Consider the following 18,527-nt stretch of genomic DNA (forward strand, 5'->3'; position numbering starts at 1 on the left):
AGCGCCGCACCTTTTGACTCCCGTCTCCAGCATCTGTGGCCCTCACTTTCTCCCAGGAATAAGAAATTACACGGAGGGCAGTTTAGTCAGGGTATTTAAGATGATACCAGTAAGCTTGCAGGGTGCAGCAGATGGTGAAGAAAGCAAATGGTATTTGGGCTTCACACTGAGAAGATTCGAATGGAAGATGTAGTGTAATATGGATGAGTGTAAAGTTATCCATGAGGAGTTAAAAACAGGAAGGTAAATTATTATCTGAGTGATGATGGGTAAGGGGGAGATGCAACAATACCTGGGTGTCCTTACACACCAAACATGGGTCCCTGACTTTGTGAGGCAGCAGTGCTAACCACTGAGCCACCCTGTGTTCCTTTGCAACAGTTTGAATTGAATTGAGTTGAATTTATTGTCACATGTACCGAGGCACAGTGAAAAGCTTTGCCCTGTGAGCGATACAGGCAGATCACAGTTTTACATGTGTGTCCCTTATTCTGTAATGATGTCTCCTAGATTGAGACTCCCCCCTTAGTGGAAACATCTTCTCAAAATCTCTCCTGTCAACCCCTCCAAAGTCTGGAAATATTCAGCAGCTATGTCAGTATCCATGCAGAGAGAGAAGCAAAGTTAATGTTTTGTGTCTGATCGGACTTCTTTTGGACAGCATTTGTGGTACTGAATCCAACATTGCACATTCACACTGCCTATCCTCTGACTTCTCAGCAGGATTAGCAAACACTAAAAGATCCTAGGGATTAATAAATAGAATTTAACCTCTTTTGATGTTTATCTATGATGTGTGATTCTGAGCAAGCAGAGAGCATGCATCAAAAGAGTGACGTGGAACTGGGACTTGCTGGATAAGGGGAGGTGAGTTCCAAGAACAAACCTCTCTCTCACAAATTGAAAGAAGCCTGAACCAATTGAAAGAAGCCTGAACAATCACTGACCTGATTTCTCCTGAAGGAGCCAATAACACAACAGGAATGAAGATTTGGAATAAATCTGCCCTCTGAAGAGCAGAGCTGTAAATTTGTAAATGGTTATAGATTTGCTCTTTATAAGAACCTAATGTTCTATTGAGAGAGGTTCCAAAGATTAAATTGCAATTCCCACATGGATACAGACCTTCGACTTTCCTTTGACATGTCACTTGGCCATTGAGGTAGGGCTATTCAGAATATTTCAGTGAGTTTACCCTCAATATATCCCAGCAGCAATACAGACTCGAAGCACTGACAAGTTGTTTCCAATCTCGGCGACAAGAGGACAAGAGAGAGAGTCATTGCTCAAACTCAGTGCAAAAGCAGAGCCACAGTGGTCATGAAAATACAATAGACAGCAATACTGTATCTGGTCAAGTACATCAAAGACCCACTGTCCTTAATCAAATACGACGTGTGAAACTGTTCATGTCCCCTTTCATTTGAAACACATTGGTATGAGCTACCTCCATGTTCTGCAAGGTTGCTTATGAAGAAAAGGCATTCATCTTCATTTGAAGAACAGTCCATTGTCTGGTCTTGCATCTTCCATGAGTAATGTGCATGATGGGATTGCTTAGGGCACGAAAGGTAAACTGAGCCATGGCCCTCCAGGACAAGAGCAGGATTTTCTCTTTTTGAGGAACGGTAAAACGCAACTAGGAAAAAGAAAAACAGAACCATTAGTGCTCCATCTTGTTAAAGCCGCCTTCAAACATTGTCAGGTATGAGGACAGGTCTGACATATTTCAGGACTTCTTGCCTTCATTTCAGTTCAGTTAGACACTTCAAAGAGCCATAAACATTCAGATCACCAAAGGATCTGCCCCCTCTACCCTTGACTGGTTCATGCTCTTTGACAGAACAATCCAGACTGATCCCACTGACCCCGCACTGTGCCCTGGGCTCAGAATGTTCCTCAGCTTCAAACTGCAATGACCTTTGCTTCAGTCACCATTTGTAAAACATCCCATATGCCGTCAAGTCTCTGTGCAAACTGAGCTGCACATGCTGCTGGGGGTGAGGGTGAGCGGAAACTAATTTGACTGAACCTGTCACTGACGGAGTCCTTGAGGTCACCGATAGAAATCTGCTCCTTCAGTGGACAGTAACATTCAGGAAAGGTGACAAATTGAACTTCCACCCAGTCACGTAGGTCCCCCACCAGATAGAAATGTGAAATTGAACCCTACTTCGGAGGGGATTGTAACTGGGGGGGTGGGCTTCTGTGAAGGGCTGGAGCTGCATGATTTATTTACACTGTTTCCCACAGACCAACGTGGTGGAGGGGGAGAGGGGGATATGTTGGTGTTGGGGATGGAGGGAACAGTATCTGGCTGGTTAAACCTGTGTGAATTAGCAGCAACAAACTGGAGCTAGGCTGATCGGGATTGTTCCCCAGTGGGAATGGGAATGTCACAGTGTTGGGAATGGAATATTCAGTGCAGCATCAGGACAATGCAGCCAGCACGATGGTTTGATCAGTAATGGGTAGATCACTGACCTATAGGGGCAGCAGGGTGTACCAGCGACAAGATGCACTGCAGCAACTCAACAAGACTCCTTAGACAGCACCTTCCAAACCCGTGAACTCTACCACCCGCAAGGGCGAGGGAACAGACACGTGGGAAGACCACTTTGCAAGTTCCTCTCCAAGTTGCTCAATGTTCTGTCTCGGAAATACATCAGAATTCCCTCACTGTTGCTGGGTCAGAATCCTGGAGCTCCCTCCCTAACAGCACTGTGAGGTATCTACCTCAAGGACTACAATGGCTCAAGATGGCAGCTCACCAACAGACACCAAGGGGTAATAAATGTTCACCTGTCCAACATGCTCACATCCCAAGAGTAAATAATACAAGAAGGCAAACAGACAGGATACATGTTCCATTATCAGTGTCAATGGTTGTAATCCTGATGAACACCATTTCACTTCAAAGAAAAACATCAAGATTGAAGCTCCAAGAAAGCATTGAAATGTTTGGGGTGGCACAATAGCTCAGTGGTTAGCACTGCTGCCTCACAGCGCCAGGGACCTGGGTTTGATTCCAGCCTCGGGTGACTGTCTGTGTGGAGTTTGCACATTCTCCCCGTGTCTGTGTGGGTTTCCTCCGGGTGCTCTGGTTTCCTCCCACAGTCCAAAATTGTGCAGGTCAGGAGGATTGGCCATGGGAAATTGTTCAGGGATGTGTAGGCTGGGTGCACTAGTCAAGGGGTAAATGTAGAGTAATGGGAAATGGGTTTGGTGGGAGACTCTTCGAAGGGTCAGTGAGGACTTGTTAAGCTGAACGGCCTGTTTCCACACTGTAGGGATTCGATGATTCTATAATGTTTCACCAAGTGGGGAAAGATTTGAAATTCAGGCAAAAGCAGTTAATGTTTTCATTCTCCCTTCCCCAGGTGAATTTCAATCCCAGTTTTGTCACAGGTGAGGCCTCCAGATATTTAAAAAGGACAGAAAGTTGGGTGCCTCTTGATACCTTTGAAACAAAAATGTAACAGTTTGGAATGTTAAAGCAAGATGTGATTACAATATCTTTTGGAAGCTGTTGCAGTTTTAGTCAGAAACGTTTCTGATTATTTTGTGTCTCTTGTGATTGAGCTGCTCAGTGAAATCATCCACTCATTGTAACAAGTGACCTTCATCACTGCTGTGCTGTTGTGAGCGATAACTTTGAAATGAACTGAGGCACTGATTCTGTGGCCAGATCAATAAGAGCGAGAATCGCTGTACTCTCTCTCAGCGGAATCTCACCTCTTTCTGAAGGACATTTCTTGAGATCACCATTTTCAGGGTCTTGGATAAGGTAGCTGTGAAAATAAATACAATGCTGAGGTAAGTCTGGGTGCTACAGTTCTCCCCTCTGTGAGGTTAGTCACAGGACATTAATGCTTTCACAGCCTTCACATCCCAAAGGGTAGATTATCAGCAGGGCACCGTTAGCCTTCATTTCAAAAGAAAATCAGTGCTTTTCCGGTTGCCTCTTACATGCCTTGGTTTACAAAATATTTTCGGGACGAGGGAGATTCTGCTGCCCATGTCCTGACTCGGAGTACTTTTCACCGATCGTTCCAGTGCCCAGTGATCTCCACTGGCTTCCAGTGCACTCTCAAACCCAGATTGGTGCCGTTTAATGGGAATTGTACTGGGTAATGGGGATTCAAATAAACAATGGACACTACACTAGGTAACATGGGTGCTACTGGGTAACTGGCGTTCTAAAGGATGTGTAAAAGGTATTGCACTGTGCGCTGTAGTGATCATTGTATTGGGCATTGTAACGGCCATTGTACTGGGCACTGTAGTGGGCATTGCACTGGAAACTGTAATGGGCATTGCACTAATAGGAACATGCTCCCTAGGTTACAAGTGACCCCTTCAGTGCCCGGTCATGTGAGCAAGAATAGACTTCCTCAGTGAGTCACTGGTGGAATTGTGTGCAACTACACATGCTGATAATGCTGAAAGAAAGTCCTGTCTTTAGGGACAACTTCAAAACATCCCAAACCACTTTGTAGCCAGTGAAGTACTTTTGAAAGTGTTGTCATCTTCCTAATGTAGGAAGTGCACAGCAAGCTCCCACCAGCAGCAGTGAAATGTCGAGGTGGTAAGCTGACTTCAGTGACTTTGTCTGAGGGGTAAGTATTGGCGATGGGAGAGACCCACATCCCATGTGTCATCAAAACAATGTCACAGGATCTTCTGCATCCCCCTGAGGAGGCAGAAAGGAGTTCAGTTTAAGGTCACGCCATAATGGAGGTAACCCCGAGGGCCTGAGGGCTACACTGAACTGTCAGCCTCGATTAGTTTCCCTTGGGAGAGCAGAAGATGGGGCTTTGGAAAAATTAAGAACAGGGGTTTGAAATATGGAAAATGGTTCCCCATACGTACCTGGAGTGAGATGTGACAGGGACACAATTCTTCTCTCTGGCATCCCAAGCACAGTAGGGGTCCCTGGCCATAACGCAGCTTTCACAGCTTTCATTATATTTTTCACACTGCCTCAGTGGGATCCGAACCACCTCTTTAGCAGTGGTAATGTACAGAAGTTTCTAGAAAGACAAGTAAAAATATTAATTTCACTGCCTTTTTTTCTTAAAGGATTCCTGCTACTGCCTTTCATTTTTAGGTCAGGTGGATGACCCCTTGACCTTTGTACTTACAGCTTCAGAGTCCAGGGACATTGATGAGATTGGTCCTGGCTCCTTTAGAATCGTAAGTTCTGAAATGGTGAAGACTGACTGTCCGATTTCCAGAACCTTCTGGATTTTGCCATCTCCTGTGGGGAGAAAAGAGAGATTCAGCGTTTCAATAATGTCAAAACCCGGTGAATTCACATTCCTCATGATTAGACATCTGTCTGCGGCAATCTCTAGGATGGTCAAAAGCCCCAGCGTGAGAAACTGGGCCTTTGCTATTCATAAAATAGACGTTTAATATGAAAAACTAAGTCACATGATCTCAATGGAGCCAATGGTGATCGTTTCCTGAGAATCGCTTTGATGAGAAAGAATCAAAGATTGGCAAAAACATCAGAAGAACTGTGGTGTTCTTCTCCCAAACACTGCCGTGGGGTCTTTAACTCGCCCTGGGCCACTTGGGGCCTTGGCTTAACTTTGCACCAAATGTAACATTTTACATTTGACAAGCAACAGAAGTCTTCTATTGACTGACAAAACTAGAAACAAAATGTGATTCTGGATTAGTGGTCCTGGAAAAGCACAGCAGGTCAGGCAGCATCCGAGGAGCAGGAAAATCGACGTTTCGGGCAAAAGCCCTTCATCAGGAATACGTCGATTTTACTGCACCTCGGATGCTGCCTGAACTGCTGTGCTTTTCCAGCGCCACTAATCCAGAATCTGGTTTCCAGCATCTGCAGTCAGTGTTTTTACCTAGAAACAAAATGTGAGGCCATTCGTCCCATGAAGTTCATTCTGTCATTTAACTGGGTTGTGGGTTGATTTGCATCAGAAGAGAATTGCTTTCTCTTTATATTTAATCAAATCCATATTCACATAAGGCCACAAAGCAAATTCCTGTCAAATCCTGATGCATTCTGGACATTAGCTTTGGATCATTATTCTAGTGGAGGGGTATCAGGCTCTGCTTATTTGTAACTTCCTCCAGCATTTTGTCTCAATTTGCAAGGGCACGTGCCACTGAGACACAGAACCAAACCAGGAGACCCTGCCTCTTCACAGCTTCACTCATAGAAGTATCTGAAATGTTATCCCGCAGTCAAAAACACCCATGGGTGTTGGAAGTAGATTCAATGTGACATATTGAAATGAGAATTGGATTAGTGCATGAAGTGCATGAAGATAAAGGTTGTCTGGCGATAGTAAATAAGTGGGGTAAATTGGAGGAGAGGGACAGAATGGCTTCTGTCTGCACTGTGTAATTCTGTGGGGAGTCCCATTATGCTTTACCTTCGCACAGAGGAGAATTAATATGTCAAGTATCAAGTTATTTACAAGTGGTAAAATCAGGTATCTTCTCATCTATACAAACTGTTTGGTGGGAAGGCTTACCCATGGCCAGGAAAAGGACATAGAACACTGTTCCATTGAAGCCAACAACGGAATCCACGACGATTTTCTTGAAATGATCCTCATCCTTGATGACGAGGGGACTTTTTCCGATGGGATGGATTGGACTCTCCATTTCAGGATGGTGTTCCACCATTCTCAGTACTTTACTTTCCAGACTTTGAGTGTTACTCCCACACTGCAACAATGTGAGAAGAATAGAAGGCTGTAAGTTATCTTGTGACGAGACACACTTTGGATTCCCTCGACAAATGATCTCCTCTTCTAGCTGAGGGACCAGACAGTGCCTTGCATTCGAAGCTACTGAATCCTGACTTTGTTCACACTCTGACCCTAAATTCACACATGACAATTGGGTGACCCCAGAGTGAAAACAAGGGATTTGTGGGGAGTGACAGAGTCCAAAGGGGCACAGACAAAACTAAAACAAGTTATGACTTTCAAAGGAGCAAAGGTTTTGGTAAAATAATGTCCCATTATTCTACTGGAGACAGGATTGGAGTCAGAGATGAATACAGGACTATCCCATCTCAGTCCCTATTCCACAGCCATCGTACCATTGTACCTTGGAGCTTGGGACCCCCATTGCTCAGCACATGATCACAGTAGGGGTCATGACCCACAGCTTGAGCACTTTTGCTCTAAGATATTGTTTTTTTGGCCAACAACTCATTTGGATTGATCTGTCCTGGGAGAAACTAAAACGTGAAAATGGTAGGGAAAAGGAATTGAAATCAAGGAGAATAAGATTTTCTGTAAATTGACTGGTGAACAATGAGATGTCGACAAATCACCGATTCAACCAATCAGCAAAGAGAAAAACAAGGAGAAACTTGACACCTAGACACAGCGTCAACCAAATTTAGAAGAAAAGTAATCAGGAAAGGATTGTATTTGATTGGATTTGATCAGTTCAGTAACGTGGAGATTGAATGGTGCAGTAATTTACACTGAACTTCACCCTCTAAAGTCAGTGATGGAACAGAAGAATCAAACATCTGACCTGCGGTATTGAACACACCGTCTTGGTCAGTATCCAGGACCTGTTACATCAGTAAATTCTGGGATATCAGATTTAACTGAGAGCTATTTCTCAAAGTGAGGTATTTGTACTGTGTGTGCTGCAACAGACCAGTCTTTGATGTAGACATTGTCAGCAATGTATTGTAGTCAGTTTAATTGGGGGATAAATTCCATTTAACTCTGCCTTCAATCCATTTTGAGATACTGCCCAGTTAACTACAGCCAGAAAGTGCCACTAAACCATGTATGCTCATCTCACACTTGAATGCCAGTCGTCCCATTATGGATTCTTCTGTGAACATTTATAATGCGATCGACCTACGTAAACAAGGTCCACCTCACAATGACACGTTCCCACCAGGAGTGCCATTGTGGGTGCCTCAGTTCAGCATCGCCCAGTTCCTCAGCTGGTAATGTTCCTCAAACTGCATACAACTCTGCTGTTCAAACTGCTGCAGGTTTTGTTTCTTCACAATAAATTTTCAAACAGAATCAACGAAGTACAAAATGATGACTTCAAATTGACACAGAACTCCGCCACCCTCCGAGACTGCTTTATCTGAAAGTTTACACACTGTGTTCACTGTCCCTGTGTAAATCCCATGCCTGAATACCTCATTTAATAAAGCCATAGAAAATCCAACTCTTCTATCCTCACATAATAATTAAATCATTAATTAGACTGAAGTATTTCAGTCGTTTTCTGGATCTGGTCAAACCAGTGCCCAAGTGAACAAGAATCAGCAGCTTCTTACCGTCCCAGGTCTTGGGTCAGGAATAGATTCAGTGAATCCTTTAAACGTGGAAGTATTGAACACATTATTAATGTCCTCCATGGAGTATGTGCAGATTGCTGACCCGTTCCTAAACACAGACAGATTATTGAGTGAAAGGTTCAGTGAGAAAGGGAAATAAAACAGTTTGTACTGACTTATCATGCAAGACCAGAAAAGTGGAAATCCAGACCTTGGTTTTCCTGAAATAGAAACGGGAAGTGCTGGAGAAACTCAGCAGGTCTGGCAGCTGTTGTACAGAGAGAAACAGAGTCAACATTTCGAGTCCAAAGTGACACTTCTTTGGAAAAGTCTTCAGTGTTTGGAAGAAGAGTCTATTGGACTCGGAACGTTGACTCTGTTTCTCTCTCCACAAATGCTGCCTGACCTGCTGAGTTTCTCCAGCAATTTCTGGTGTTACTCAGATTTCTAACATCTGCAATATTTTGTTTTTAATGCCGATTTCCTGCTTACTTTTAGATAAAATGTTCCCCATCCAAATGGAAGATTTTCAAAACTGCTTCCAAAGTTTTGAACTTCTCATCACTGAAGCTGCATTGGATTTGAGAGCAGGATTGGAATCTGATGGAAATTAAAGACCGCTCCTTGGACAGTGGGAGCCTGACTGATACTTCACTCTGACAGACTCTCCCAGTGCTGGCTCCATGTACTGGCCACCACAAACAACTGTAACCCCCACCCTCTCTCTCTGCCCACACTACAGCATCAATCCTGAGGTGGCTACACAGGGAGTGTTGAGATTTTATCATAACCTCTTTCCCGTTTCCAAATGCTTCTAAGACAGTTTTCTCAAAGAGACTGTGTCCCTTTAACCTTGTAATGAGGCCCACACTGTGTGACCTGGTAGGAGCTGCCAGATGGAGTAATCTCCCTGGCTTCAGTTGCTTTGACCACAACTCACTGACACACATCCCACCTTGAGTGGCATCTCGCTCAACTGGATTCTAAGGACATCTTGTCCCAAAAGTGGAATCTGTTATGTGTGTGTGTTTGTGTGTTTTTGCATTTGCGTGTGTGTTTGTGTTTGTGTGTGTGTGTTTGTGTTTGTGTTTGTGTATGGGTGTGCGCGTGTTTTGCATGTGTGTGTATGTGTGTGTGTGTTTGTGTGTGCTTGTGTATATGTGCGTGTGTTTGTGTGTGTATATGTGTGCACGTGCGTGTGTGTATGTGTGTATATGTGTGTGTTTGTTTGCGTGTGTGTGTCTGTGTGTGCATGTGTGTGTCTGTGTGTGCGTGTGTGTCTGTGTGCTTGCTTGTGTGTGTCTGTGTGCATGTGTGTCTGTGTGTGCATGTGTGTGCGTGTATGTGTGTCTGTGTGTTTGTGTGTGTGCATGTGTGTTTGTTTGTGTATGTGTGTGTTTGTGTGTTTGTGTGTTTGTGTGTCTGTGTGTATGTATATGTGTGCATGTGTGCTTGCGTGTGTGTCTGTGCGTGTGTGTGTATGTGTGTGTGTGTCTGTACGTGTGTGTGTCTGTACGTGTGTGTTTGTGTGTGTGGGATTTTGTTTCTCTCCTTGTTCTGTTCTGAACATGTCACTATCTTGCTGACTCACCAGTTACTCTGAAAAATTCCGTAAACGCGGTCTCCACACTGAGCAACAAAGACATCTTGAATCCTGTTGAAATGCGCGTTTTCGGACGGAATGTTACACAGCAGGCGAGCTTTCAGAAAGGTTGCCCATTTATTCTGCAGTTGGAACCGGGAGCCACCTCGGTCATTCTGTGGAGGAGAGAGATCACAGCCTGAAGTATTCCCTCAAACACACAGCAAACCCACGACAGCTGGAGTGGATCCATAATCTCCCACAGAGAGACCAGAACCAGGGACTGAGCTCCTGAGGGAACCTGTTCAGATGGATTCAAAGAAGATGTTTCCTCCAGTGGAGGGGAGACAAATATGAGGGGACACAGTTTAAGAATAAAAGGTTTCCCATTTAAGATGGAGATGAGGAGATTTTACTCTCAAATGGTTTTAATTCTCTTCCCTAAAAGATAGTGGAGATTCCAAGTCATTGTATTTATTCAGGGTTGTGTTAGATAATTTTGCTAATTTTTAATGAGTTAGTTTGATTGCTGACAGACAAGGCAGTCAAGGGTCACAAAGGCCAGTTGGGAAAGTGGAGTAAAGACAATAGCCAGATCAGCCATGGCTTTACTGAAGGGTAGAGCATGACTGAAGGCATGAAGGGTCTGCTTCCATGTTGCTATGGCAACTGCCCCAGGATTCGGGAGATTGAGACATATCAGAATCAGGACAAGAGCTACAGGGTTAAATGCAATTACACATGACATTTCCATCAATAAAGAGGAGAATACACTCATTGTAAACATGGGGAAACTGGGGAGGTTTCTCTAACAAGTTCCAATCTGAAACTTCAGTTGTCCACCAGGTCAGGAAGGTGAACATTTGGCCCAGTGTTGGGATGGGACAGTCCAACAGCACCCTAAAGGAGCTCTATGGAATATTGAGGACAGACACTCCGTCGCTCAGAAAAATGTAATGACAGGTTTTAATGAAAATTCGAGTCCATGTATGAAACATCCAGCTGAAAATATCAACCATTAACTTCATCTGTCGGACTCACCCACCTTACACACACGGGCAACCCGTGATATCCAGGGGTCAACGTCCAGGTTTTCTGCCAAATTCCTTTCCCGGAAAAAGAACAAAACGTGTTCACCCATTGGTGACATTCCCACAAAACTGGGATCTAAATGGGAAGGAGAAGGGAGGGAACAGGAACATGGGTCAATAAGATCAAAACATGAAGACTCAAGGGCACAGTCCGATACAGCTCAGGGAAATACATCTTAAATTGGGAACATGAGACATGGGAAACTATAGGTGACTGGTGTCTACAGAAATGCAAGCCTTGGACCCAAAGGCTGGCATTTCTGTAGCACCATTTGTTACCTGAGTCTATCCTAAAGCACTTTGTGGCCAATGTTAGAATTCTAGTTACTGTTGTAGAACAGGCGACACAGGAGGCAATTTATTCAACGTGAGCTCCCAAAAACAACAAAGGGATAAATGATCAAATTGTGTTTTATAACATTGATGGAGAGAGAAATACCCATCAAGACACAGGGGAGAATCTGTTATGATACCAAATATTTGTTATAATCTGGTTACAGCCAGGAACTTCAATTTTGCTTTAAGTGGATGAAGTTTGAGGCCTACAACATATAAAACTACAGGTTTCCCCCACTTTGCAAATGTTCGCTTTACGCAGTTTTGCTTTTACAAAAGACCTACATTAGTACCTGCTTTCATGAAGCCAAAGAGGATTTTTGCTTTTATGCGAAACGGTGATACTTTTTCCAAGTAAATCACGCACCTTTTCTTTACGCCATTTCTGGCAAAGGAAGGGTTTACTGGGAATGCTCTACTTTCGGATAGTAGGGGCTACCTGTGTACAATTTATATTCTAGCATCCAATTTTAACACAGGATAACAAAGGACTGATAGACAAACTGTGGTCAAACGCCCCACAGAGCACACCAAGTAGCAAATGCAGTCAAGATGGTTCCCATGGATATCTAAGCAATACCCTCCCTAAGATTGCGAGTAACCAAATCTCATTGAAACTTTGCCTCCTTTACAAGGGATTCTAAATCTTCATGTCTGAGGACCTATCCTTGGAATTCCCATAAGAACCAGTCACTGAGCCACTGATTGCTCATGTTCTGCCTGTTGAATCTCTACTCCTGAGGCTGTGTTCTACTGGATTCCCAAGGTTGCACTTCAGCACGCATTCCTGGGCACAACTCCAGCTCTTTCACACTGAGACAGATAATCCAAACTGGCACTGCCCCTGGCTTCTCTGGGCTCCCATATTTACTGCACCAAGCAAACATTGCCTGCGGGCTTCCCTCACCCTGAACTCTCAGCTGCTCTGAAATATCAAAGGTTCCCATGGCTTATTCTGAGCTCAAACCCCCAGCCACCTTCTGTTGCTTCTCAGTTCCTCACAATTTCCACCAAGTCTGAACTGCACGGAGACTGCTGGCAATGGAGCCCTTGCTGAATGGAACCTTTGTTCTGATGTTGTGTGCCCAGCAGTTGCAAGAAGGTTCGATCATTTCTGACCAACACCAGTTCAACTTCTCTAACTCTCGCTCCCTGACTAAAACTGTCTCTGACCTACGATCTGCTCTTCGGTAAATCTTGTACCGATTAGGGTGACTTATCAAAACTCTCCAGGAAAATTCCATCATTTTTTAATAATCATAAAGTCATAGAGATGTACAGCACAGAAACAGACCCTTCAGTCCAACTTGTCCATGCCAGATATCCCAACCCAATCTAATCCCACCTGCCAGCACCCGGCCCATATCCCTCCAAACCCTTCCTATTCATATACCTAACCAGATGCCTTTTAAATGTTGCAATTGTACCAGCCTCCACCACTTCCTCTGGCAGCTCATTCCATACACGTACCACCCTCTATGTGTGAAAAAAGTTGCCCCTTAGGTCTCTTTTATATCTTTCCCTCTAACCCTAAACCTATGCCCTCTAGTTCTGGACTCCCCCAGCCCAGGGAAGAGACTTTGTCTATTTATCTTATCCATGCCCCTCATGGTTTAATAAACCTCAATATTTTATGTTCAAGGATGAGTTACTTTTATTCAATTATCAGCAAAAATCAGCATTCTTAATATGGAGTGTTAATTTTTTTTTAGATTAGATTACTTACAGTGTGGAAACAGGCCATTCAGCCCAACAAGTCCACACCGACCCGCCAAAGCGCAACCCACCCAGACCCATTCCCCTGCATTTGCCCCTTCACCTAACACTACTGGCAATTTAGCATGGCCAATTCACCTGACCTGCACATCTTTGGACTGTGGGAGGAAACCGGAGCACCCGGAGGAAACCCACACAGACACGGGGAGAATGTGCAAACTCCTCACAGACAGTTGCCGGAGGCGGGAATTGAACCTGGGTCTCTGGCGCTGTGTGTTCTTAGAGTGTAGCCTTGTCCTTGTTTCTGTCTCTTGCTCCAACTTACGCTGATGTTGGAACCACTTTCCTGGGTGATTTATTGGAAACCTGCAATAAGCCCAGTTTCTGCCACAGGGAAGATGTGTATGTTGCCATCTCCCTATACTGGAACATGGTGTGCTCTGAAGGTAACACGTCACAGTGAAGCAACAGTCAGACCTTTGGGAAATGGGTTTCGTCACATGAGGCAGGAACAAATGCTTCAAGCACTGGAACATCTTATGGTGAAATATAGCAATCCTACAAAGCACAAACAGATACAAGCAAACCTGATTCGATCTAAAAGGCCAGCCAAAAGATGGCACTTCTGACAGTACAGCAGTCTCTCAGTAATGCTGTGTCAACCCAGATTGTAAGGTCAAATCTCTAGGAGGTGACTTGAACCCACACAGTGAAAATTAGGGGAGCCATGTTTTCATTCCATACAATTTCTGGGTTTGGCACTCCATCTTTTTCTACATCCTCATTGTCTCACACTTCCCATAGGATTGTGAAAGCCTTCAACACTCTTTCCCTGATGAGTCTGTGCTTATCCACCCTGCCACAGTTGGTGCAGTGTTCACTGCAAGTTTCTACCATGTCCAAAATTAAAACTATTGGGCAAGATGATAGAACTTGTAGTTCCTCGTGTGGGAAACTCTGTCTTGTGTCATATCTCCCTAGGCCGTTTTGCTAAGACACTGGTTTCGGCATCCTATCACTTGACGGTTTCAACTGTGGGCCTTCACGAAATAGTTTGCAATACAGGAATGTTGAAAATCTATTTCACAGTACGATCGACGCAGTGCTCCTTCATATTACACACGAGTGAGGCTCAGTTGCTGTTCCGCATTGCAATCTATGATCTGTCCTTGTTATTCTGTTTGTTTTGTTTGAGGAACCTACACTGCATCTCTCACTGCATATCACACAAAGCTGACACATAAAATCACAGCTTAATATTTATCCATCAAAACCCCAACATCAGTTATTAATAGTTGGTCTATAAGAGGGAAATTGATTGTTGTCCTTGAGTTTCCTAAGTGTAAGATGTGTTCTGCAAAAGATTCCCTCAGAATTACAAGCTGAACAATCTCAGCCAATCCGGAGAATAGCTGTGCAAATTTAGCCAAACCTATTTGCATCTTTCAACATCAACCATTAACACTTATTCCTCATCTGTTTCACTCCTCTACTACCATTAGCATTCTATTTGTACTTTGATCTGAACACCCTTGCCCATCTGTCCCACTTTCTCCATGCCCTCACTTTTTTCCGACTGTATGAAACCGGTCATTTTTCCAGATCTTTCAAATCCAAAGGAGAGTCAAGAATTCTGAGGTGGTGCCTGGTCCAATCCAGTTCAAGGAGCAGAAATTAGCTTTCAGCGTCTCCCCTCGATGTGTTACATCCCTGCTACCTGATTAGAATACTTGCAGTGTGGAAACAGGCCCTTCGGCCCAGCAAGTCCACACCGACCCTCTGAAGAGAAACCCACCCAGACCCATTCCCCTACATATACCCCTTCACCTAACACTACCGGCAACTTAGCATGGCCAATTCACCTAATCAGCACATCTTTGGACTGTGAGAGGAAACTGGAGCGCCCAGAGGAAACCCAGGCAGACACGGGGAGTTTTAGACATCCATCAGGGTGGCCAGGGAAATGACCTCATCCACTTTCTATTTGGACACTGCTCAGTATTGAGTTGACACTTACCTCTCAGCCACTTGTCAACAGAGAGTAACCATGATGGACTCCGTTCCTTAAACCTTCGAAGGTTCACATTTCCATTCTCAAATAAAGGGGCAGCTGAGTAGAGTTTTTCTCCTGTCATTGGAAGTCAAACACACACACACACTCAGTGAGTAGGTCCCTGATCTCTGAACGACAATGAACGTCAATTGCAAGGGGACCCACCTTCAACCAGTGAGGTGAAGCTGTGTTTCGGACTGAAAGGGCACACTCCTCGTCCAATTGGATGTCCTCCTCCATTAATGATTTCACTCAATGTGCCGTTAATCTGTAAAACCGTTGCAGTTCATCAGCATTATTATTTTCAAAAATTAGCAGGTTGATCACACATCATGTCATGGCAAATAATCATGCGGGAAGGAATTTTACATCAATAGAAAGAGTTGACAGGATGGGTGAAGAGCGATGCATCTTTGTCTTGATGCCTCTAGCAATTCCCACGTTGTTGTTCCAGGATTCACCTGGTTGCCTAGCAACCTAACGGTGATGAAACAGGCCATTTGGCCCAATAGAACCACACCGAACAGTATCCCTCCCAGACCTATCCCCCTATCTCTGTAAACCTGCATTCCCCCTTGGCTAACCCACCTAGTCTGCACGTCCCTGAACACTATGGGGCAAGTTAGCCTGGCTAATTCTCCATAAGTTGCACATCTTTGAACTGTGGGAGGAAACCGGAGCATCCAGAGGAAACCCACTCAGAAGCAGGGAGAATGTGCCTCACAAAATATTTAATTGAAGTAAGTGTGCTCAGAAACAGTGCACCTGCCAAAGTAGTTGAGCGATGGGCTTATCATGATTTGATTGCGGTCTTTGAGATAATGTTTTAAACGCACAGCGATATAAAAGGGAGCGTGGGAAATTAGTTTTCTTTAAAAGGAGGAATATCATGTTCCTCAGATTGATGTCAGAGCCCAGGGATATATTTCAATGGAGTTGATGTTATTAAAGTGCTGGTTTGTAAATGAATAAGATGGTAGCAAGGAAATTATTTGGAATATTTTCTTCATTACCGGTTGCTGGATCTCCCTGAAAGTGCACAAATCCGAAATCCTGGAACTCCCTCCTTAGCAGCTCTGTGGGTGTCCGTACACCACTGCAGTGGTTCAATCAGGCAGCAGCTCACCACCAGCGTCTCCAGGGCAACTAGGGACGGACAAATAAACACTGGCCCAACCTTCGATGCCCACATCCCATGGATGAAAAGCCCCCAGAGTACCTGCCCTGTCCCAGTTCTCTGTCCACACTGCCCTGCTGGGGTCGTTTCCCAGCTCTGGCTGGTTCGGAACCACTTGGCATCTGGCAGTAATGACACCATAGACGGGAAAAATGGCAAAGTGAGTAGTCACTGGCTCAAAAACTGAAGAAGCTCATTCCCCCATCAAGCACTCAGGGGGTGTGGGAGGAGGCTGGGCGAGTGGGTTAACTTTGATTTGCGGGGAATCTCAGAATAGCCATTCAATAGTTAGCCTGACCAACAGGAGGGCTGTATAAAAGATAGGAGATCTAATCCCATCTATGTACATTATCACCCAGATATATCACTTAGCCCAGTCTGCTCCAGCTCCCTCCATCTTGTCTCTCTTTGGCCAAAGCATTAAGGTGGGAGGCTGAGTTTGGACGAATAGACATTCAACGTCAGCCAAACTATACTTACGAGTGACCAGCATTTTGGATTCCAGGCATTGGTCCCACACAGAAGAAGATGGGTTCTGTTGAATCTTTGCAGGACCATGATAACATTCTGACAGTACCCCTGAAGTTAAATGCAGACCATGAATATCGTCAAGGAAACAGCAAACTGAAGAAACTAATCAAGAGCGCATTTGTTCGGAATATGTTCTTACAGGCTTCTATATAAATGATGTGAAAAGTCTCAATGCCAATTCACAACACGCCCAGCAAACTAACTGCACGATTCCAACCTCGCTGGGGTGGCAACACTTGACACAGGTGTGCGCGTGCACACACACAGACACACACACACACACGCACAGATACACACACAGACACACAGACACACACACTCACACACACACCCACACACACACACACACACCCACACACACACATGTGTGTGCATGCGCACCAAGGCACACCATGAAGTGCTGCAGTTTCTTTGGATAACCCTTTCCCAAGGCACAACTTCTCACAAGCACCAAACTCCATTGGCTCACCGGACATCCAATCAGGGATCACTTGACAACCGGTGGCCATCAGCAAGTAGGATATGGACAGCTGACCAGAAGGTTGTTCAGTGTTGACATTGACAGTTCTGAGGGGGAGGCTGGGATTCCACAAGCTGGGGTCAGGGGTCAGGGCCCAGGGGTTGAGGGCAGGTGCTGCTGGGAGCTGGGGGGAAGAGGGGCTGGGAGAGGGGGGAAAGCAGGCTTAGGGTGAGAGGAAGGCAGGGGGCCAGGGGCTATGTGTTGAGAGTGGGGAAGGGAGCAGGGTGCTGGGGTTGTGGTGAGGGGATGGGTAACCTTTCGGAATCCTTTAATTTTATCTTGGAGTTGAGTCTGATGGTTGGATCATTTCCTTTCTTGACAGCACATAGGTACCAGTATGAGGGGCTCAGAAGGGTAAAAACTGATCCATTGTTTCCTCTCCAGACTCCGGGGTTAGCAAATGAGGAGGCTATCGCTTGGCTTCAGGGACTTGGTGGAATAATTAACCCACTTCATCCCAATAAGGTGCCCTCCATCGAGGGGTCTCTGGGAGGTCAGAGACTGTCAGTGCCAGGCTCACAACTCATGTAATTCTGTCGTCTGTTTATCCATCTTTTACAAATCATTCAAACCCCTGCTCACAATTCACAAGCTGCCCCCTCACTAACAGCTCCATGTGATCACCTGGTTATGGTAAATCACTGAGGAACAGAGTGAGAATTCAGGAATGGTGCAGGAAAGGCAGCTCTGATCGGGGAATGGGTTTATCTATCCCACAGGAGGATGGTTTTGCCATTGTAATAACAGTCAAACACGAGAAAACGAAACTGTATAAAAAGTCAATTATAAAACAGGCACAGAAACTTGCAAGAGATATCTTTTAACTGTTGCGTTTCAACAAAGTGAAACAGATATGAATGTTTTTTCAGAGAGTAACTCACCACATTCTTCTTTTGGCATTCTGTCATGGATTTATTATCCACAGGCACTGCAATCTGAAAAGTGAAGAGAAACGCTTGTAAGAGATTGACGCTGTGTAATGTTCTTTCATATTGAAAAGTAACAGAGCTGATTGAATGTGCGTCGAGTGTGTGTTGCTGGGAGAGCTGATTGAATGCCATTGTTTCACTATGGACAGTCCAGCCCCAACAAATATCATCAACTCAGTGTTTTAATGAGAAAGTAGCACCTTACAGTGGGTCGTATTGTCGGATTATTGTAGTGCATTTATATAGTGCCATTCAGGCTGTTCTAAAGTCCCCTTATGGCCAAT

The 18,527-nt window shown here is 44.7% G+C and overlaps 1 protein-coding gene across 1 annotated transcript in view; it reads right to left on the reverse strand.

Annotated features, from left to right (window-relative positions):
• Positions 1 to 383: 383 nt before the first annotated feature.
• The window catches only part of LOC140458487 (semaphorin-7A-like), a 44,115-nt gene continuing 25,971 nt past the window's right edge, over positions 384 to 18,527 (reverse strand). Inside the window, exons 3-14 of the mRNA XM_072553152.1 lie at positions 18,196 to 18,249; positions 16,744 to 16,842; positions 15,252 to 15,354; positions 15,051 to 15,161; positions 10,936 to 11,057; positions 9,900 to 10,066; positions 8,309 to 8,417; positions 6,513 to 6,708; positions 5,145 to 5,260; positions 4,873 to 5,033; positions 3,736 to 3,791; positions 384 to 1,639 (exon numbers count right to left, since the gene is read on the reverse strand). Coding sequence (XP_072409253.1) covers positions 1,293 to 1,639; positions 3,736 to 3,791; positions 4,873 to 5,033; positions 5,145 to 5,260; positions 6,513 to 6,708; positions 8,309 to 8,417; positions 9,900 to 10,066; positions 10,936 to 11,057; positions 15,051 to 15,161; positions 15,252 to 15,354; positions 16,744 to 16,842; positions 18,196 to 18,249 — 1,641 coding nt within the window. The 3' untranslated portion in view covers positions 384 to 1,292. The remainder of the gene's footprint in view (positions 1,640 to 3,735; positions 3,792 to 4,872; positions 5,034 to 5,144; positions 5,261 to 6,512; positions 6,709 to 8,308; positions 8,418 to 9,899; positions 10,067 to 10,935; positions 11,058 to 15,050; positions 15,162 to 15,251; positions 15,355 to 16,743; positions 16,843 to 18,195; positions 18,250 to 18,527) is intronic.

This window comes from Chiloscyllium punctatum, chromosome 33, assembly GCF_047496795.1.
Source record: "Chiloscyllium punctatum isolate Juve2018m chromosome 33, sChiPun1.3, whole genome shotgun sequence".
NCBI classification, from domain to species: Eukaryota; Metazoa; Chordata; class Chondrichthyes; order Orectolobiformes; family Hemiscylliidae; genus Chiloscyllium; species Chiloscyllium punctatum.